The 22305-nt window shown below is 43.6% G+C and overlaps 2 protein-coding genes across 3 annotated transcripts in view; one reads left to right on the top strand and one right to left on the bottom strand.

Annotated features, from left to right (window-relative positions):
- tipin (timeless interacting protein) overlaps positions 1 to 3660 on the top strand; it is a 4986-nt gene extending 1326 nt beyond the window's left edge. The window contains exons 3-8 of one of the 2 annotated variants that reach the window (XM_079997145.1): positions 112 to 205; positions 726 to 801; positions 877 to 999; positions 1422 to 1485; positions 1617 to 1829; positions 2619 to 3660. In XM_079997145.1, coding sequence (XP_079853271.1) covers positions 112 to 205; positions 726 to 801; positions 877 to 999; positions 1422 to 1485; positions 1617 to 1829; positions 2619 to 2869 — 821 coding nt within the window. In that variant the 3' untranslated portion in view covers positions 2870 to 3660. The remainder of the gene's footprint in view (positions 1 to 111; positions 206 to 725; positions 802 to 876; positions 1000 to 1421; positions 1486 to 1616; positions 1830 to 2618) is intronic. The other variant, XM_079997146.1, reaches the window with a different exon arrangement.
- A 1133-nt stretch (positions 3661 to 4793) lies between these two features.
- dis3l (DIS3 like exosome 3'-5' exoribonuclease) lies at positions 4794 to 20314 on the bottom strand (the record flags this gene model as incomplete). Its single annotated transcript, XM_079998185.1, has 18 exons — positions 4794 to 5889; positions 6004 to 6175; positions 6497 to 6642; positions 6736 to 6908; positions 7158 to 7312; positions 7608 to 7843; positions 11499 to 11787; positions 12743 to 12835; positions 13114 to 13364; positions 14197 to 14358; positions 14467 to 14636; positions 15036 to 15215; positions 15719 to 15797; positions 16312 to 16479; positions 17781 to 17916; positions 18307 to 18435; positions 19104 to 19257; positions 20185 to 20314. 18 exons carry the CDS (start codon positions 20312 to 20314, stop codon positions 5536 to 5538), a joined length of 3177 nt encoding a protein of 1058 aa, XP_079854311.1. The 3' UTR covers positions 4794 to 5535.
- Positions 20315 to 22305: the final 1991 nt, after the last annotated feature.

Below are 22305 nucleotides of genomic sequence, written 5' to 3'. Positions count from 1 at the left end.
AAATTCTTACGGTTTGGAAACTGATAAACAGTTAAGAGCAACCTCACAGGTCAGGGCGTCTAATAGCTCAAATGGACGTCAATCTTCACCCTGTGCTTTTCTGCGCCACAGAGGAGGAAGATGGGGAGCTGTCCAAGCTAGCCGAAGTTCCTGCTGCTAAACCCAGCAGAGTCAAGCGACCGCAGCCCAAACTGGACTCTCAGAGGTACGCAAAATATCAAAATATCAGTTTTGAAGAATCCCCTTGGGTAAAAGCCAGTCTAGTATGAGATCAATGATAACCATCTAATATAAATAAGTAACACATGCTATTGGACAACATATGAAGTAAACATGTGATTTGCCCAAAAAAAAAAAAGATATTTATGCACCTGAAATATTTCAATTATTGTACAATTGTATTACACACTGGTGGCTGCGGCAGTACACACACACACACACACACACACACACACACACTACTCCCCTCCACATGCACACACATGCAGTCTAACATCTGTGCAATATGGATATTGATAATTGACTTTTGATTGTATATGCACCTTTTTACTTCTTTTTATAATCATTGCTGCTCTACCATTTTTATTGTTTTTAAACCTTTTATTGCTGTTATACCTTAAACCTATTGCTTTTAATTTTCTGTTTTTAGAATTATATGTATCCGAGCCTCCCAACCTAAGAATTTCTTGAATGATCAGATTGATGTCGCTGTTTTTTCATTCAAGGCTGATTTCCGAAAGAGGACTTCCAGCTCTGCGCACACTGTTTGACAACGTCCATTTCAAGGGCAAAGGCCATGAGGTAGGTTTGGACAAGGACTTAAGGATCACGCTGACTCAAAAAGACACTGTTGAAGGTGCGTCTGCCTCCTTCCAGGCCGAGGACTTGCGGCTGCTGATGCACAAGATGGAGAACTGGGCTCACAGGCTGTATCCCAAGCTGCAGTTTGAGGATTTCATCCAGAAGGTGGAGAAGCTGGGCACCAAAAAAGAAGTGCAGGTGAGATGAACAGACAAAACGTTTTGGCTGGTGATTGCGTCAGAGCGCACGTGTCAGTCACTTAAAAAGGGACTTAATATAATAATAATAATCGTCAAGCATATCAGTATAAATAATTTAGAAATCCGTTGAATAAAAAAAGGACTTATATCGGATCCGATCATCGACCAGGATCACGTGCATTGGGTCAAGGGGCCATCGCTAATTGGCCCAAATTTGAATTTCAAAGGGCAGATGACATTCTTTTTCCACTGCTACACTGCTCAAATAAATTGAAATCTTAAACTCAAATCAGTACAAAAATAAAAGCGAAATGGAATCATGTCACTTTTACCTGCATTCTAAACATAGCCATCCTCAACATTCTGGACATTTTCATTAGGGACTTGTTTTAACTTTTTACTGTTCTTTTTCCCCCTCAGACCTGTCTTAAGAGAATCAGACTGGACATGCCGCTTACGCACGACGATTTCATCAGTAAGGACGGTAAGATGTAAAGCAATCAAGATGGCCGACATATTATTGTGGATAAATTATTATTTGATGCCGTTTATACGAGGACAGTGAGCTGAAAATTAGGACAAAATGTCACTCTCTCTCCCCCTCTCTCTCTCTAGGGGAGGAAGATGCTGGTCCAGCACAGCATATTCTGGAGGAGCCGGATCCCTTTGCGAGCGAGGGTTTCCCTGATGACCGAGGACCAATCCACTCCACCCCCGCCCCCACCCACGCTCCCCCCACCCTGACAGAAGAGCAGCGCAGACGCATTGAGCTGAACAAGCAGCTGGCCCTGGAGAGGAGGCTTGCCAGGAAGCAGCAGCAGCACGCAGGTTAGCGGCATGATGCTAACAGAATGGAGCAGCACATTCTGTCCGTGGGGTTCTTACCCCTTGAAGTGCTTGAATTTCATCCTCGGAGATTTAAGTGCCGGGATACCTTGAAAATAGCCCCACTTGTGCTGAAGTGCTTGAAAAGTCATTGAGTTTTTTTTTTTTTCTTTCAAACTGTAATGTAATAAACATTTCCCAGAATGTCGTGCCAAGGAAATGTTCATTTAATCCAGCGTAGTTGGAAATAGACACTTATAATAAGTAGATGACGATGAGATTAATAGATATTCTAATATAAGTAATTTAGAATATTAATATTATATTTTAATTGATAAAGTGAAAATTAATTATAATTGTTTTGTCGTAAGTTCTTGAAAATGAAGAAATTGTGCTTAAAATAGTAGTCATTGAAATTAATTTTGTAATGCCAGAATTAACCCTGCTAATTATTTTCTTAATTAATTTTTAATACAATATAATAGTGAATTGCCTGTAATATATCCAGCCTCAATACTCAAAATTAAATTATTGTTTTGCTGTCTGTTGTTTGAGAGCGCTGCTTAAACAGGACTGTGGAAATGAATGAAGCAATTCTGCAGATGGGCCAGTTCACACGGCTTTGTAAAACAATGTGCAAGAATTTTGAATTAACAGCTGGAATCCAAAAACATTTTCTTTGACCAAACATTTGTTCACTGCCCTTTTATTTATTTTTTTATAATTTATTTATTTTTAAGGGTGTTGTGGCTCCATCACTCATGCCGCTGTGCAAATCTTTGCGTCTGGCAGATCTGGCCGACTCTCAGAACACCTCGACAGCAGGTTACTCTTCGCAGGCTTCCCCCCAGCGGGACCACCAGGACCTGAACTCTGACCCGGCCCAGAGCAGCAGCAGCAGCAGCAGCAGCAGCAGCACAGAGCTGCACCACAAAGCTCCACCCGAGGACTCTCCACCGCCCCCGAACTCACCCGATGGTGTGAACCCAGAGGTCAGCCCTTCTGCTACCCAAACCGCCAACGGCATCCAGGACGACGATTAGCTGCCGTCCGTCCGTCTCACCCGCTCTGACTTCCACATTAGTCATGGGCAGCACAGGATTCATTTTGTTTTTGTTTGTCTTTGGTCACCACAAACCAAAGCATCCCTCACACTGCTCCTCTGGACTTACACTCGATGTATTTGTTTTGTATGAGGAACTATCTTTAACAAAGCAATAGATGTGTTTTTCTGTGGTGGTATCATTTTGCCGTCACTGGATGAGCAACAGTTGTGACGATCCACTCCTGTGCCACACACTCTACCATCGGCTGCACTCAGTTTGACTTTACCATTAGATTATTGCTGCAACGACGCGGGTTTGTACTTTGTCATCCTTGAATATTATGACTTAAAAATGCGATGTCAGACATTTCCTTTCGGTCTAAAGTTGGTAATTGCATTTAAAAACCAAATTCTAGTTCCTATGGGTTGTGTGGTTTCAAACCCAGATTTGAGAAATTCCTTTGTCGTTGAGGAGGGAAGCAGACAAACCTGAGATTGGAGAGTGATTATGGCGAGTTTTGCCTGTCCCAAAAACTTGCTTGGCATGGCTTTGAAAAGATTTCTACGGGGTTCCTAATGAGAAGGCTAGCTTGGAGAGATTGTTCTGGTTTTATGTTTCCCCATTTAGAAGTGTCTTGTTCAATGTCGCTCCTTAGAAATTACACAATGTTAATGACACTGTTCTGAGTTGTTACCTGAACTTTTCAGAATTTGTTTCATTGAGTTTCTATGTTTGTTTTTTGTTTTTATAATCACACTCAGTCATAATAAAGGCTTATATATTTTTAATTTTAAAGTGTAAATTCATTTCTGTGGCATACATATGGATGATAAACTGTATAGTGATGACCTTAAATCACTAACTGAAGCTTTCAAAGTTATTTAATACAAGACCACCACTAGGATCACTTCTTTACAAACTCCAGTTGAGTGTGTTCTAAATCAGGCACTGGAAATAAATTGATGCAAACTTCTGTATAAAGGTGTTTGTGGATGAGGATATTTTACAAAGTCCACCTCACTTATAGAGAGGTCACCATGGTGGATTGTAGGCTTGGGCAGATTTACGATTAAATCGTCTATTGGTGAATATGGATATTGATGACACTATACAACAAACAAATAATTTGCCAGGAAAAATCCGAGCATTGAAACGGGGAGAGGGGTCGGAGGCTCTCGCCCTCTGCTCAGAGCTGTCGATTAACCACTGGTGATGCGATCTCACTTCCCTGCTCTACAGTCCTGTGCAGAGACTTTAAGAGGGGTAGGTGCTTAAAAATAAAAAAATAAAATAAAAGCCCAACTCCTACTCCAGTTCGAGGCATTTTGCTGCTCTGGGCACATCACGCCCACGATAGTGCGCATCGGGATGCCAGTGATCTGCGCCGATGATTCGTTCCTCATTGATGTACATATCTTGCCCAGACAATCCGCTGCTTCCATGACCATTCACACCTACATGTTAAATGAAAAATAATGTAAACCCAGAGAATCGGAGCGGAGTTGTTTTTTTTTGTTTCCCCTCCAGACAGCAGCGTGCTCCAGGCTCCCGTGACTGTTTATTTATTTATTTTAGATGTATTTATTTCCGTTTGTTTCCTACACATATGAAACAAAAAAAATGTAACAATTGAGTTAAGGGACTTTCCCGCTCTTGTCTTGTTCCAAAAGAACCTGTGGAGAGGCACGGCTCCCTGTTGCCTTCGGCTGCTTTGGGACTTAATTGAGTAGAAACTGATGTTTTTGTGTAAATACTTTTACTTGTAAATAAATCCTGCACTTCTGGAACAGGGAGACCGCATTTGACACATCACATTACATTTTATACGCGCTCCCCGATAAAATAGTAATAGTAATTATCAGCGATCGTTGCCCCCCCCCCCAGTGCTCAGCGATTGGAATTTTGCACGATTGCCTGGAAGTCTAGAGTGTTGTATCAAACATTAAAACATCAAATGCCCCCAAATCTCAAACATAAACCGAGACACTGGAAATGACATTACACTTTAATTCCCCAATAACAAAACTGCAGGGTAGGCCATAGAATTCATATTCACAGCCCGCACTCTGAAGGCCAGCCAAAAAATAGATTTGCGCTAAAATATATACAGTACAACGTCCTTACTGCTAAATTTAAGAACTGCCTACATTATCATGTTGAATTCTAATGGGATCCAATTATCATGTGGTATTATGAAGGAACCACACCAATGTAAAGCTTAATTGTACATTCAGTGCTAAGTAAGAATAAAATCCCAACTTTTCCAACCCGTCGTCCTTATTCCAATCCTAAAAAATCTGAAAATAAAAAATAGTGGCGAGAAGAGGATCAAAAAGAATCACTCTTTATAATCCAACTTTTGGAAATACGATTTTTCCAAGGCAGACCTTATTATAGGTGCGTGTTGCTAAAACTCGGCATATAATATACTCTGGTCTTTAAAAAGTCTAAATATAGTAACAGAATTACAACCATCGGAAAAACACCTCTGCAGCATTTTAAATGTTCATTTGCAGTTGGTACACTTTTTTTGTGCACGGCTCTTTGCAGTTTGTTTGGTTTCATCTTCATCAAGTCTGTACGGACTTAAAATGTACAAAATATACCAGGATCTCAAGGGCTGTTTTTAAGTGTCTTAACTCCCCACCCGTTTCAAGACGGTCCTACGCCGATGTAGCGCAGGCCTGGCCAGTGCTTCCCAGGTCCCCTCCAGCACCCCCAAGGCCCACCAGGTCCACCAGTGCCAGCTCCCTCACCTCCTCCAGGAGGGAGTACAGGTTGGGGCCTTTGCTCTGTCGGAACTCCCGCTCCTCCCTGGAGAGTGTGCACCCCCGGGCCGCCTTCTCCTGGGCCTGCTGCGAGGCCTCCTCCACCAGGCGCACCACCTCCTGTACCAGCTGGCTACGGCCCTGCGGCGGGGCCCTCTGCGGCTCTGGGGGCTGGTGGGGCTTGTTGCTGACCACGTCCATGCGGAGGCTGTCCGAGTGGCAGCGTGACGGATGCACCGAAATGCGGACCTACGCGCGGGGGGGGGGGGGGGGGGGGGGGGGGGAGACGTGTTTCCATGAAAGCTCCCATCTTTAAAATAAAACTAATGTTATGCTGTGGGTTGGAACACGTGGTTCTCTTACAGTGATGTGGTCAAACAGGCTGAAGGTGGTGGTGCCCGAGCTACAGACGGTGCTGATGCGGTCCAGGTATCGCTGGGTGGAGCCGCTCTGCCACACGCAGCCGCCGTCCGGTCCGACGGCCGCCACCTGGCCCTCTCTGTTCCTCACGTACACCGCCCCCTTCAGGCCGTACCTGCCGGTGACAAGCTGAGCTCAGCGTGTGCTGCATCGCATCGGGTGGAGGTGGGAGCGGTGCCGCCGGTTCCAGAGTTACCTACCTTGTAGATTTTACCGCTGCTACCAATGTTTCAACTCAGTTTGGAAGAAATGTTCGCATTTTTCTGTCACTTCGGCATTTCAAATAGCACTGAATAACACCACCCACATGTTGATATTCCCCCCCCCCCCCCGCTGCTGCCGCAAGATTTCCGTCTACGTTCAACATAGTCTGGTCCGCTCACATGAATGTGTTAATCAACAGGATACATTCCCCCCGGTGGAGTCGTTTTCTTACTGTGGGACAAAGACCAACATGCCGTTGGCCCGGATAGCGTACACGACGGCATCGGCCACGCAGCGGGGGTCGGTCTGAGGGTCTTTATCCTTAAAGTACAGACACTGGAACAGCTCCGTCGAGCACTTCTGGGAGCGCTGGGCAGCCTGACGAGGAACGCACACAGAAAGGGCGTAGGAGGGCGACATATTTTTAACCCTTCAATGACTGGCAGCGGAATTCACACCTGTAGGACCGACCTGGTTCTTCCTGTTGATGTGCTGGGCCATTTCCTCCAGCTCCCGGTTGCCGGCCCGCGCCTCGCTGGGACCCAAGCCCCGGTCGAGGGCCGCCGTGAGCAGACGATGCACCACCATGTCCGCGTAGCGACGTATGGGTGAGGTGAAGTGTGTGTAGCGATCCAGAGCCAGACCTAGGGAGAGGGGGTGAAAAGAAGAAATGAACGCCCTGCTGCATGTATAAGCATTATACTGATCAGAAATCTGCCAAAATGGGAGATGATTGAACTGATGTATTATTTTCTTTTTAAAAGAATGTGAAGGCAATTCACTAAACTGACCTTGAGCAAATATTAGCAGATTTCTACGATTGAAGCTATACAAATAAAACCACATGTACTATGTAATTCCACTGCATCTATGATAAAATGCGTCTTGTGTACCGTAGTGGTAGTATTGGTCCTGAGAGCACGACCCTGTGGAGAAGTAGAGTGCGTTGGACATGGCCTGAGTGGCCATCACTCTGAGCAGCCTGTTCACCAGGGGGTCCTGGGGGTCCACGGCACAATCCAGAGAGTCCGCTAAAGCCTTGTTGGACCTGAGGGCACGGAAAAAGCAAATGTGTAAATAAATATACTGCTCACAGTAGCCCTTGATTAAGGATGGAAAGTATAGGACAGTATAGAAATTCTATGTCACCATCATCATCATCATCATGGTTTTCAGTATTATACTGGTATCGTTATCATTGCACCACTAGTTTGACGTGATTTTATTTTATTATTTTTATTTCATATTTTTAAATACCTTTGATGATAGACAGCAAGCTATTTTCCCGAAAAAACCTGCAAATCTTTGAATGCTGTGGTTAAGGTCCTCGATCGCAACGGAACCTTGTATTGATGGTGAAGCCCCTGGCCTTGGCGCTGTCGACGAGCTGGCAGAAGAACTCCTGCCGTGGCGGCGGGTGGTGGCGCAGCAAGGCCTGCTGGGGGAAGCTCTCCTGGATCTTGCGTGCCACCCAGTGGTTCGCATAAATCATACACTCTGCCACGGTCTCGTGGACCTCCAGGGGCTGGCGAGGGACCAGGGCCGTGATGTTCTTCTCCTCATCCAACTGGGCACGCACCTATGTTCACATGGGAGTAGAGCGGCTCTGAGACCACTTGAAAAGATGAGTGACCCTCGATACACATCCAATCGAAATCCTGAAAACGGCACGACATTAAAACCACCACTAATAACCACTAATATTGTGTAGCTCCCCCTCGTGTGCACGCACGCTCGCACACACACACACACACACACACACACACACACACACACACACACACACGATCTAACATCTGTGCAATATACTAGTTAAACCACGTTGTGGTTTAATTAGTAACCTGTTATGGTTAAATTTTGTCACCCCACAAGAAAACCCACAATATGTTATACCAAAATCGATGCAAGAACAACTATCACTTAAAAATAGACAAAAAAACAAGACTGCGATTGGCTCAAAACATATTTTTGATCATTTTTGGACAAAAAAAGAAGCGAGATATGTAAAGGAGCAAAAAACGTTGTTATTGAAAAATGTAGCGAATTTCACATTTTCCAGTGGAGAGCATCTCCGATGGGGTTGTAGATGGTGGATTAGTAAGTCGATCAAGAGTGGAGAAGAGCACTTTACTGTTGTTGATATTGTCACTAATGATTTTTGAGAAGAAAGACTGGCCTGTTTAGTTTCTATGTAGTATTGATTGAGTATCATTGTATCCTTGTAATGATGAACCTGAAGTTTCGTCTTTCTCCACTTTCGTTCTGCCTGGCAACACTCTCTCTTTAGCTAACAACCGCTCCATTTTTCCAGGGGGCTTTTTTGTTTCTCTATGTTTTTAGTTTCAACAGATGCAATGTTATCAATGATATTTTGTATTTTTGAGTTGAAGTTGTTCACAGGATCCTCAGTTGATGATGCCATGAACAGCGGTAATTCATTTACAGTTAGTTAGTTGTTAATGATACGTTTTTTAATTGTTAAGGTACCCCTCTGTTGTACAGGAAAAGCAGACACGTCAAACAATATGCAACAGTGATGTGAAATAGCAACATCCATGACACAGGGTACAGTGATATTAAGTCCTTTTGATATGACTCAGTCCAGAGTGTGCCCTTTATTGTGGGTGGGTCCTGAAACATGCTGAGTGAGGTCAAATGCCTCCAATAGGCTTATGAAGTGTTGAGCATCTGGGTCTGTTTGATTGTCAACATGAATACTAAAATCACCTGAGATAATAACACAATCATAATTAGTGGAGTCTTTGGACAGTAGCTCAGAGAATTCATCAAGAAAGCCACATTTGGATTTTGGTGGCCGATAGACAGTGATGATTAAAATCGGAGCACTGCAGTTTATAGATATTGAAAGGTGTTCAAAAGATGTGAATTCTCCAAGGGGGATTTCCTTGCAGCTATAGATATCAGATATATCAGCAGCTATTCCACCGCCTTTCCTATCAGCTGCAGTGGTTTGGATGAATTTTAAATTAGGAGGTGCTGTCTCAATGAGTGCATCTGTGCCATTTCTGTCCAGCCATGTCTCAGTCAGTAGTGAACTCCAGGTTATGGCTACTTATAAGGTCATTAACTAAAAATGACTTCTTCGTTAGCGACCTGATGTTTAATAAAGTCATTTTTATTGTTCTAGGTGCACGGCTTTGTGGGGGACTAATAGTTGAAGTCCAAACCGGTAATAGCTTATTAAGATTCCTGTGTGTTACAGTGAAGTTACGTGATTTGGGTCTATGGTTTATAATTACAGGAATTTGTAAAGCAGAGTAATAATTGTTAATGTCAGTAGAGTTGATCAGACTCACCAAACTTCAGTAGCGAACAGAGGATTTTAACGTAAGTTCCATGTTCATTGCAAGGAGACGTGATCCGTGAAAGTTTGGATGTACTCCATCATGTCTGAAGACGTTTGGACCGTTTAAGAGGGTGCCAAAGGTGTCCACAAACAGTATGTTGATGGAGCAGCAGTATCCCTTGAGCCATGTGTGTAGCTGAAGGACACACGTGAATTTTACGCCTCCAAAGCTGGGACACGGCAGCGGGCCGGAGACGATGAACCGGTGATCCGACTGTAGAAGAATGTCAATGAGCTTCGTAAAGTCCTCTTGAAGTGTCTCAAATTGTTTGTTCCTGAGATTGTTGGTTCCAACGTGGATGAGAACAGTGGATGCAGACAGGTTTTGATCCAGCAGCTGTGGGATTTTGTAGTCTATATCCTGGACGCGGGTAACCGGGTAGCAGAGGGTTTAACCCACAGGTAGGGTGATGTATCGAACCATGGAGCAGCTGACGATGAGCATGGATGGAGGTCCGGCAGCAGAGGAGTTCTGAGGGACAGCAGCAGCAGCCCAGCCAGGGGAGTACCGTCCTCCCGGAGGCGGCGCAGGCAGGCAGGTCCAAATCAGTGGCTGCAGGGCGGCCCCGACGGGCAGAGATCCCGCTGCGGGAACCGAGGCGGCGCTCTGCGGCGTTGGAAACAGCGGGGTCCGCGGCGGCGTAGGAGCCACCAACCGGCTTGGGAGCGGAGGCCTGGGCAGGTCCATGCATAGTCTGGCGGTAGTGGAGACAAGGCTGGTGGCGATAGAGCACGTCTCGGTGCCCGCAATACCCCGGTGGACTGTAACCCCCCCTCCCAAAGGGGGAAACTCCTGCATATCCCATCGACTATGGGCTCCAGGGCTTGGAATCTGTTCTCCAGCCAGACAGTCTCTGACAGAGTGGCGCTAGGAGCGCACACAATGCCGGCCATGGCTTGCCGCCAGGGTTCAAGGCTCTGGGGTGGAGCAGGTCCGGGATTTGGGCCATGGCTCCTCTATCACAGCTGGCGGGGCGTCAGATGGACCCAACTCATCCACAGCGAGAATGGATCCGGGCCTTGGGAGAGTGGAGTCTAAGTCTGGTCCGATCACAGTTGAGGACATGGAGGAGGTGTGCTTAGCCTGAGTGCTGGCGAGGGAGGTCAGACGCACAAACAGTTCATCCTCCACATCCTCACGCAGGTTGTGGATGTCTTTAAAGACCGACTTCTCAAGAGAGCTAAGTCTGTCGACCAGGCGCAGGCAGTTCCCACAGTCCGAGGAGGTAGGCATCGATGCCGGCATAGTTAGCAATATGCTAAGCTAACAGGCTTACTAGTCTGCTGCTAACCGAAGTCCATGTTCCAAAATCCGAAAAAACAGTTCAGGTGAGGGTCAAAGCCAGGAAATAGTAAGGATATTACAGTGCGAACAATCTGAAATCTGTAATCCAATATCAGGTAAAGTTGGGAGCGATTCAACGAAGTAACGCACTGACGTGAAGTAACGCGCTCACAAAGATAGCCTGAAATTTGACAAGAGCATCTGTAATGATCAGGTTCAATCAGTGTCATCTGCATAACGATGAAGATTGGCTCCGTCCACCGTTTTTTTATGAGGTAATTACGCATTCTGATCTTCACTGAAGTGGTTTTCTTTCCCAGAAGGTAAAGGCCCCTTTATTTTAATAGTGCATAAACTGTACATTCAAATAGACAACATCAATCACATCTGATGGATTCCATCCATGGCAAACCAGTTCATGGACCGTTTCAAATCAAAAACACAGCGATTGTGTAGATTCAAAACAAATGCTTGGAAAACTATTATCCTAGCTCAAATTTCTGACCATGCCGTTTGCCTCCCATGATGGAGGAATCAAACTGCCTCCAACTTCTTTCTTATGCCCGATGAATCAACTCCTACCTCCAACCCCTCCAGCTCCAGCGCTCCCTCTCGGTCCCTCTGGGTGCGGAGGTGTCGGGCGATGTGTGTCAGAGTGTCCAGGGCCTGGGTGAGTTGGGCGACTTTGGCGTCCCTTTCATCGGGGGCGAGACCGAGAAGTTCCGGAACCTCGGCCTCCTCACCATTCAGCAGCGCCTGCGCCAGCTCGTAGTGCAGCTGGTAGGAGGAGCGGATCACAGTGCGACCGTACCACACCCGGTTGGTGGCCAGTGTATGCATGTCCAGCTCCCAAATCACACTCATGGCATACCTGAATGGTCAAACGAAAGCAGATGCATCCAGGAGGACGTGGAGGAGTTTGTGAATATGCTGAATATAACTTTAAAATAATGTTTACACACATACCTTCATAAACAATTTAATATTTAATTAGATAATAATAATGGATTTGTTAGCTTATTAGAAATAACTGTAATAGAGGAATACATTACTGTTCAATATACAACATATATAAAATGAAAAGTTGATCGTTGTTGATGAAATTATTATTTTCAGGTTTAATCCAGTAATATGAAAGGACTTATACCTAGTAAAGATTTATTTATGGCTTGACAGGGGTGTTGATCCGAAGATCTTTGAGTTATCCATCCATACATCTTCTAAATCCACTCATCCACCTCAGGTCTATAGTTACCTAATTATTAATAGTTTGTTCACATTCATGAGCAATAGGCTTTTAACTATTTCAAATTAATATGGCCAATAAAATTTTAAAAATATTACCATGATGCATGCACAGCAAGTAGAGGGAGAATTTGCTGCAGCCAAAATAGTTGGACAAGTACACTGGCAACTGCCCATTATGACATTAAGGACACCAGTTTGGCAGGATTTCACTTTTTCACTGCATGTCATACCCCTGTGCTGTACGCACTGCCGAGTATCTTGATGCTCCCGGCTGCATTTGAGAGAAAACTCAACTTCCGCCTGTGAACCTGCTATCACGATGGCAACTGGGGAATTTAGGGCGATCAAGGCGATACGCAGGGCTTAACCACTATTTAGCGGCACTATGATTAGACCCCATTCAAGCACAAAAATGTGGTATGTCAAATGAGGAGATACTATTCAAAGCTGATGAATGAATTATCAGGGCTTAGTTTATGCGGCCTGCACATTTTATTAATGAAGGAAATTGGAAATGGTGTCCTGCGAACAAAATAAAAGTTTGCATTCTGTAACACCACCTTATGCAGCCCACTGACCTGTCCACGCCTCCCAGCAGAGAGCACAGGTCTGCACTGAGGACGGCTGGCAGCATGTCATATCTGCGGTCAGCCAAATAGTAGGTAGTAGCCCTGGTGTGGAGAGGAGAATTACATTTCTCAATGCAAAAGTCGTTTTTTTGTTATCAAATACAAATACATATCAAATAAATAAACATGCTTATTGTTTATTTGATGACCGGCCTGCGCAATAAACATACAACAATTAGTAGTAATTCACACAGGACTCCTACGAATAAACACAACTGGAGTGTAAAGTAAAAACAGGTTCTCATGGTCATCAGAATTTGCAATAATCAGTTGTATTCATAGTATGGCCATGTTTGGTACTCAACAAGGTACTGTACTACCTCGCTCGTGCCTCCAGGTCTGTGAACGAGCCCTCGGTCACAAAGTGGGTGACGTCGGCGATGTGGACGCCCAGCTCCAGCCGCGTCCCACCGGGGAGGCAGCGCACGGACAGCGCGTCGTCCACGTCCTCGCAGCCCTGTGGGTCGATGCTGAACACTAAGTGGCTCTGGCGGAGATCGTGCCGCACTGCAACCTCGGCTGGGTCCACCTGCCACGGCTTCTCCGAGGAGGTGGTCGGTAGCTCCCTTAGCTGCTCGGAGACAAGGGAAGTTTTAGTTTATAGGTGCAGCCTTATTTATTAGGATTGTGTATTTATTATTATTGCAATACAATGTGAATCATGATAGGGCGCGCGTGCGCACACACACACACACACACACACACACACACACACACACACACACACACACACACACACACACACACACACACACACACACACACACACACACACACACACACACACACACACACACACACACACAAATGTATAAAAAGGTGTTTCATCAAATATTCGACTAGAAGGATAGTGCCGATTAATTCTTTGGAGTATTATGATTGTTGTCAGAAGGAAAGCTGAAAGAATTGCTTATTTAATAGAGTGAGCAATTAGGTAGTTTTCAGAGAGAGACTGAAACATTTTCCAGGAAAGGTTCGATTTGAAATATTTAAAAAGGCCAGGTTTAAACAGGCGTTGAGCGTGTGAGTAAGTTCATAAAAAGGGCTGACATTTTCCTCTCAAAAAGGCAACTCTTGCAATTATGTTTGATGAGAAAGATACATTTCTAAACAGTTGTAGAAGGTATTCAAGATTCATGAGGCTAGGTTTGGAATAAAGATGTAGCATCCATCTTAAGACACTTTTGGTCACATTTCAAGTCACTCAATCCTCAAAGATTTCAAATATTAAATAATTGTGCAATAGCACCTCACAGATCGTTTTAAGAAAAGACAAGTTTTTGAAAAAAAAAAAAAAAAAAATATATATATATATATATATATATAACACTTTTTGCAAGTGGCGACTGTTTGAGAATGTGCTTCTATCGCCATTTCTTTTCCGTCCTTGTTTTTTCACACACCTGGGCTTCAGAGAAGGGTGCTACGTGGATGCAGTTCTCTATAAGGATGGTCTGGACCTCCGTCTCCAGCTCTCCGGCCCGACCCAGCACCCGCACGTTGTGGCCGTTGGGGTAGAGGGACGTGCTTTCCCATGAGTCGATACGCACCACCACCCTGTGGTCCTGGTACAGACACACACGTATTTGGGACACGCTATTTACCCTTGAGCGGGAATAGAAGCAACAATAAGATAAAAATCAACACATATGCAACAAAAACCTTGCACTGACCTGTAGAGCGTCAGCCTGCTGGGTGCTAATTCGGATCTTGGGGACACGCTGGTCCCAGGGGGTGACCAGGATGCGCTGGGAGTTCCTGCTCTGGGACTGGGTCTCCTCCCTGGGAGGAAAGGTCACCACGTAGTCCCTCCAGTTCCTCTGCAAGATCCCCACCACGCCACCTGCGGCCAGTGGACCACTTCAGCAGCAAATAGCTTAAATACCACTTTATACAGATAAATCGGTATGGTTTGTTCAATGCGAATCTCTTTCAAAATGCAGTCTAGTTAGTTAAATAAATTTACAAGAATTAACACGTGCAAAATGACATGTTATCTAAATACTGTAATGTTTATCAATACACTAGATAAGGAAGATGTCAATAGCTTGGTTATAATTTCAATTTCTCTCAGAATTAATGCATGAGTTACTCAATGCCAGTGATTCATTTGTGTTTATGCAGAGAAGCTTTTCGTTTCATAAATATTCACAATTAAGCCATAAAATATAAATAAATAAATAAATAAATAGAAAAACAACAAAAAACAACTCTGAGAGTTCCCTGCATGTCAGAGTCCCACCTGTAGGCATGGGCTGGCTCTGGGCATCCTCTGCGGTCTTATCCTCTCCATGTGCCTCACTCAGAGAAGTGGTCCTCCCGCTCCACTCATTCTTTGGCAGCAGCTCCACCACCACCACGTCGCCGTGCATGGCCCTGTTGCGGCTTTTGCTGCCACGCACCAACACGTCGCTGTTCAACTCTGCTGAGTCGGAGAGGACAAGGCGTGAACAGGGGGACAGCGTGCGGCAGGATGACAGGTTGTTAAGGGACGGGGAAGATGACAAACGCCTGGATTGAAAGAATAGTCATTCACAGGAAAAACACAGAGGGAAACCAACGAAGGAAACTAAAATCAAGTTATATGGAGTGTGGTGTTGTTCTTTGTTGACTTTCTGTGTGCGATATGAAAGAACAGGTTTGAGGATAACAAGACCAGACTGCTTAAAGACTTTATAATGCTTCTATAGACGTGCCATCCAGCACTCCATGAAAAAATGACATTGTCATTCAAGACAATTGCTGGATTTTCCATATATCAACAGACAGGGTGATTATCCAGTTTGGTTGCCGCCATCTTCCGCATTGCTGACATTCCCGCTAAAAAGAAGAATTGATCTGGCTCCTCTTCTCTATAATACTGTCTCTAGCACATATATTTTTTGATTGAAAAGTAGAAACTCCTCTTGTCCTGTTGTTCCGCACCTGTGTTTTTATTCGTGGAGCCTTCCAGTCTGACAAAAGCCTCGTACTGTGCCCGATGCTTGTTGACATTCAGGGTACCCTGCAAATCATATGTGGAAAAAAAAAAAAACAAAGAAAAAAAACAAAAAAAAAACAAAAAACACACACACAAGAAATGAAGGTCTAGTTGCGGCCTGAAGTTGAGAAATGTGAACTTGCAACTCCACAGCTGCTTGTTCTATTCCCCTGAGCAGCAGATCAAAACTGGTCAAATGGTGACACTGGGGCAGCTCAGCATCTCTCCCATCGCTCTTCCATACTCAGGTGAACCCTTTCCATTGGTGGAACCCGAGCCCTGTTCCTGCATTTTGAACATCTCACTAGGGAGCTGTCCGGTACAAACAGAGTCTCAACAAATCTGAGAATAGCTTTATAACTCTAAATAGTCTTGTTTTTAATCTTTCTATTGCTGTGCTTGTGACAAAGACATGGAACCACTGGAAGTTAAACTCACACTTTTACGACAACAAAAATAATATGCTCTCTGTGATTAATGTATAACGTCTTTCAACGTGATCTCCCTTTCTCTCACATATCAACACCAACCACCGTACCTGAATGTATCGTCCGGACTTGATCCCAGCCTCCAGGACCTCGGAGGGGAGGTGTTCGCTGTACTCCTTCTCCGTGCCCTCACACTCCTTCTCCTGGAAGGCCTGAGAGATGGAGCAGTAGAGCTCCTGGGCTGCCTGCAGCTCGGGCCAGAAGCTCTGTAGATAATCCTAATGACAGAGGAACACATGGGACAAAAAATAAATTCCTTAAGTAGTGGTATTGTGGGTAATTTTCCTTTAACTCAGTGGTGAAAGTGGTTTGGTTTAAAGTGGTTTCACAAGAAAACTGACTCAAATGTGTAAATTGATATTTCAGTTCATTGTTGAATGGAGAATGGAGATACAGTGTTGTGGCAAAGCAATAAAATATGGGATATGATTCTTCTACAGTTTGCGCATATGAATGTGTTCAAATGGGGAACATTTTAAATGTATGAAACACAGTAACTAAAATATTACTGAAGACATTATATATGCAAATATTCCCCCCTCTATGTCAACTGGATTGATAACAAAAAAATCTGATTAACTTCAATTATTTGAGTATATCACCAGCAAATGTTTCATATCATGGTCTTGTGGAAACCCCATTAAAACTTCTGTCTTTGAGTATTAACTTTTCTGGCATACACTTCCTTCATTATTTCAATTATAAATTGGTGTTCAGAAAGCTCAAAGCTCTGTTACGGATGAATGAGAAATACTCATCCGTAACATACCAAGCAGGCCAGTGCAAATAAGTTATTTGCCAATCACAGCTGCACTCTAAGCTGTCCACGCTACTGTACAATAATAAGATACAGGACTTAAGGAGTAAACAATTAAGGCCATTGGGAAATACAAAAACCGGGCATAAAGTGATTACTTCAGCATGCCGATATTTGGGTGGACATAAGTCCTTTGATGTTAAGATTTACTCTACTGCTGTGACCCGATGAAACTGCAAACGTCCTCAATCTGATGTTTTCCCGAAGAAAACAGAATGGTCTGGAGGGGGAAAGGAGTTTGATTTGACTTACAGCCAACAATGGCTCAGCATTTTTTTTTGCTAGAAATTGGACATTCATGTGCTGTTGACTAGTTTCATTTTGGTGGTAGAAGATGACAAATTTTCTCTCAAAATTGTTCCATCAAGGGGAGCACCCCTTGAAGGAACAGTTTTGTCAGCATCCTCCTGCTTGTGTAGTATATCATATCTAAAAAAATATGTATAAAAAAAGAGTCAGGAGCGACAAAATATTGGTGGAAAGATTTGGATGTTTGAAACATACCCTGGTCTCGGCCTATAAATCTAGCAGAGAGGGCTTCATCCCTATCAAATCACTCTCCAGGTGCCACTCTGGAGGTCTCATCAATGTAGAACAACATTTAAAAACATATACATATTTGTGCTTAATATGAGGTAATAAACAAATCTAGAGAGCTAGCCTGTGTGTTTAGGATTGCAGTGTGCAGAGCGCGTGGCTTGCCTCCATGGAGATGACATAGATGCCGGAGTTGAGGCTGCTGTACTGGGTCACGGCAGCCTGGTCTTGTGTGATCATCACAACAGGCTTCAGACTGGCCAGGTGGTCGTGGTACCACACTGCTGCATAGTACACACACCTAGGGGAACGACATGCAGACATAAATACACACAGAAAGATACACATATACACATCAGACAAACAAAATTCACAAACAGAAAGAAATGGGAATTCTGAGGGTCTCTGAATACTGAAGATTAATCTCACACTTCATAAGGACATTTACACATGGAAAATGAGTGCAAGCCGGCAAGAATCCCCCACTGTCGTGGATTGCGAGATGAAATGATCACCCCTGTGTCATTCAGATTCAGCCAGCGTGGACTGTCAAATAACGTAATGATGTCACAAAATGCTAATAAGATCTTGTCAACTGTAGAAAGGAAATCTGGTTAACAGAGCAGATTTGGTGTCCCCGCAGTGTGAGTGTGGCCTAAGTGAAACAGACAGAGCTCCAACGAGAACTAACCTGGTCTGCCACTTGTCTTGGCTTTCTCCCTTCTCCCGTGGACAATAGGAATACTCCTGGAACTCGTTGGCAAACAGAACGCACTCATGGCGGGGGTCCTTCAGCAGGCTGCGCAATCGATTGTACTGTCTGATCCACAACAAACAAACCAACAACAAGAAGTAATAATTCAGCACGATTCAACCGCTATGACAGTAGAAAAAAGCTTGTTCCATAATTACTGTTTCATGGTGAGTCACAAAATCGACAGTAACACATCATGAGCATGTGGGGTTTCAATATTTTGTAAATAGTTCAGGCTGCCAAAGAGCTGGTCAACGAGGGGCCTACTTATTCACACTATCCATTGTCAAAAACACTATTGCTAGCGTGTGCAAGAAAGAAGGCTCCATCCCCTTTAGCTTGATCAGCATGGCTTTGTCATGAGGGCGACCTCAATCCACTCTTTATCCATACTTGCTCATGCAGGTTTTAATAAAGGTTAAGTGTAAAAGAAGCTTTTCCAAAATGTGCCCTGACCCACAGGAAGATAGATAGCGGTGCCCTAAATGTGCCTGTAGCAGACTCCTTTTATTTCTTCCAGCGTAACCAGCGTATTTGTTTGAGCGCATCATAATCCATAATTGCATCAGTAGTTAAATCAAATTATTTAAAATTTAAAATTCGTAACAATGTTTCTCTGAATGGAAGCTCAGTTTTTCAAGCTGTATCAAAGATTCAAGAGGTTTATTCATACAGGTAAAATAAATTGGTATGGTCACAAATTGTGTAGCAGTACATAAGAGATCAGACTGTACCTGCGTCCTTTGCTGTGATGCACAGCCTGGCAGGCAGTCTGTGTGAACACAATTCCTCTGAGTTCTTGAAACTCCAGGATCTCCAAATAGTCCACCACTACCCCAGCATCAGGTACCACATAGTGGGTCAGGTCGCTTGAGAGCAACTTTCCTTCTGCAGCGGAGGTTGGGAACAGTAAAGAGTAACAACAGAATGCTCACATCAGTATACTGTATGCTTAGATTATTAACCGTTTCAATGGAAATCCATCTTACTAACAAACCATTTAAACTTAAAGTCGCTATGTCGAATGATTCATTTCCACCTTTATTAACTTACACAGAGAAAAATTTTACAATTTTCCTAAATATTTTAACAATAGTTGTTTGGCTTGCATCAATTTGGCAAATTTCAATTGACATTTAAAGCACATATTATTCTTTCATTTACGCAGACATTGAGAAACTTGCAAATTCAAGGATTCTGTTGGTTGTTATTGGTGTTATTGTATTGTTCATGTATCAGAGAGTTAAAATTAAGACAACTTTTTTGAAGTTATGACAAATCTTTGGACAATGCAGCTCTCTAGTATTGGTAAGTATTATATATTAGTACTATAAGTACAAAGGTAAGTAGCTAGGTATTCGTACAGTAGGTTATGAACGAGATAATTCTATGAAATGTTATTATAACAGTTTCATTCGGGTCAGATAGTAAGTAAGTAAAGTAAGCGATTAGGAGCCGGGATCAATCTAACCATTAATGTGTGAATTTCAGCTTCATAACATCACAAATGTTGGCTCTACTGAAGAAGAACTTGACTCAATCTCGAAAGAAATCTGACGAATTGTTTATGTTGAAACAAAGACCTTGTATATTCGTTACGTAAACATTCACAATAAACAAACCCCGTATTAGCAATTCAAACGAGCTATTCACTTTATAGGCCGAATATTAATATTATTATATCCTAAATAAAAACTGAATTGAATAGATTTCATACTGATTAGGGACCTGCGGACACCCTGCAACCTGGTCCACCAGGCTATTCACTGCTAGCTACCGCTAACTTTGCACTAGTAACTGGTCGTGTTAGTTTACCATTGGCACAGTCCGCCTGACATAGGGAGCTGTAGCAGGGAACACCCTCTCTCAGGTAGTGCTCCCGAACGACACGAACCTTCCGCCCCCGGGAACTCTTCAGGTGCAAAACCTTCTCTGTCTTAATCATATTCCCGCCTCACTGAGCAGCCATGCCGGGCACTCCGGTGTTTACCTCCAGTCAGTAGTAAACGCCGAGCAGGACGCTCGGGATAGGGAGGGAGAACTAGTGCGCATGTGCAGCTACGTTTTCAGACCCCGCCCCAAAGTTGTCGTTTGAATGACATATTTATCTTCTTTTTTTAATTTTTTTTTTTGTATTACTTTTTTCACTTGGTATTTTTATTTTTACGATTTGATTTGTGTTTTGGGTTTAATTCAATTACCACTAGATATGGTTATCGCAATCCTATGTATATTGTGATAATTGGAGAAAGGTTCGACTCCCTTTGGACATTTGGTTCCCCGTGAATCACTCAATAAAAGAGTCGCTCAATAGTTCACGTCCGCGTTCATTTCAGTACGTCGGTGCAGGGGCGTCAACAGGGGTCGAATTACGGAATCGTAACTTAAATTTGTAATTTGTTAATTAAATTCTGCCGAAATTATTTGTTTTGACGGAACGCAAAGGATAAATCAGTCACATTCAACCTTTTGCTTTGGACTCAAATCTTTCGCCGGAGCGACGATCGACTCTCCGCTGCGAACGAATCGTTCACGCTTCTTGGATCCCCAATTGTCATTGTACTGTATCTTTTATTGGCTGCTGATTTTCTACTCTGGCATTGTTTTATGTTTTGTTTTTGGTTTAAAAAAAAAAAAAAAAATAGAAAAAGGAAAATAAAGCTGTTAAGACTCATATCTCTGAGAGGAAATTATAAAAAGAACACGTAGAAATGCTATATTCCAAATACAGTAAAACATCGTTCTTGTCATTGTCTAAGCGTACGGCTATTATTTTATTACGTCCAGGATAACGTTGGATCTAAGTCGGTGGAAGGCACTATGTCATGGTGAAATACTGTGGAAAGCTGGTTGTCGGTGTCGTTCCAACGCATTAGGGGAATCAGCACGAAAGCAGCATGACACCTGCATCACCCTCCAGAGAAAGTTGTGAGAGCGCACCGTACAAGCAGGATTCTAAAAAAATCCACTTCCTTCTTGTTCTGCAGCGAACTCAGAAAGAAGTTTTGCGTAATTGTTGTTTTTTTTCTTCCCCTCGTTTATTTTTATATTTAAACTTTTTACAAAAAAAAACAACAACAACAACAACCTAAAAATATCCCCTGTCGTTATTCGCATACGTTTCTTAAGTAAACGCCACGCTTCCCGGCCTTCGGTTTCGCCCAGTGTTTCCTGAGAGTCGTGCATTCAGGTGTGCTGCGGTTTTCACCTTCACTCCGCACACACGCACACGCAGACGCACGAAGGCTGTGGATAACAACGTAGGTGGAGTCAAACGGATGAATAAACGAATAAATAAACGGTCAACAACAAATACAAACAAAATGAATAAACAGAGATGAAATACACAAAATCTGTTATATATTATCTATGTCATATACTCTAACCACATACTAATCTCATAATGTCACCAGTTACCCGACCAACAAAATACTATAATAATATAGTATGTATAATAATGCAATATAATCGTATAATATAATCAATTCTATAACAGAATAATAACAATAATAACAATAACTCGTAGAACCCGAAGCCGTGAGCTGCAGGTTATCCGGCCGGAAGTGAGCGAGGCACGCTGCTCGCCCCCCCCCCCCCCCTCCCCGGGACCACAGGCTGAGCTGGAGCGCAGAGGAGGGAGGCGAAGTTGGGAGGATGCTGTGGAGCGGCGGCTGTTCCACAAGAAACAGTCCACATGTAGATTAAAGACATTAGTTGCATGTGGTAGTAGTAGTAGTATTTCTTATCACTATTGCCGCAGCATCGGCAGTGTTTAGTTAAAGTCTTTTTTTTTAAATGTATTTATCATTTTTGCAAACAGCCGGGGTCTCCGTTTTTTGGCGGACGAACACTTTTTGACACGGCGCCGGCCCGCCTGACAACTTGACACGGTAGGTTCTAACAATGTTATAACAATGCTAAACTCTTAATGGACGT

Source organism: Zeus faber, assembly GCF_960531495.2.
Source record: "Zeus faber genome assembly, chromosome: 3".
NCBI classification, from domain to species: domain Eukaryota; kingdom Metazoa; phylum Chordata; class Actinopteri; order Zeiformes; family Zeidae; genus Zeus; species Zeus faber.
The sequence above is the reverse complement of the archived record's forward strand: the minus strand, read 5'-3'. Positions and strand labels throughout refer to the sequence as shown.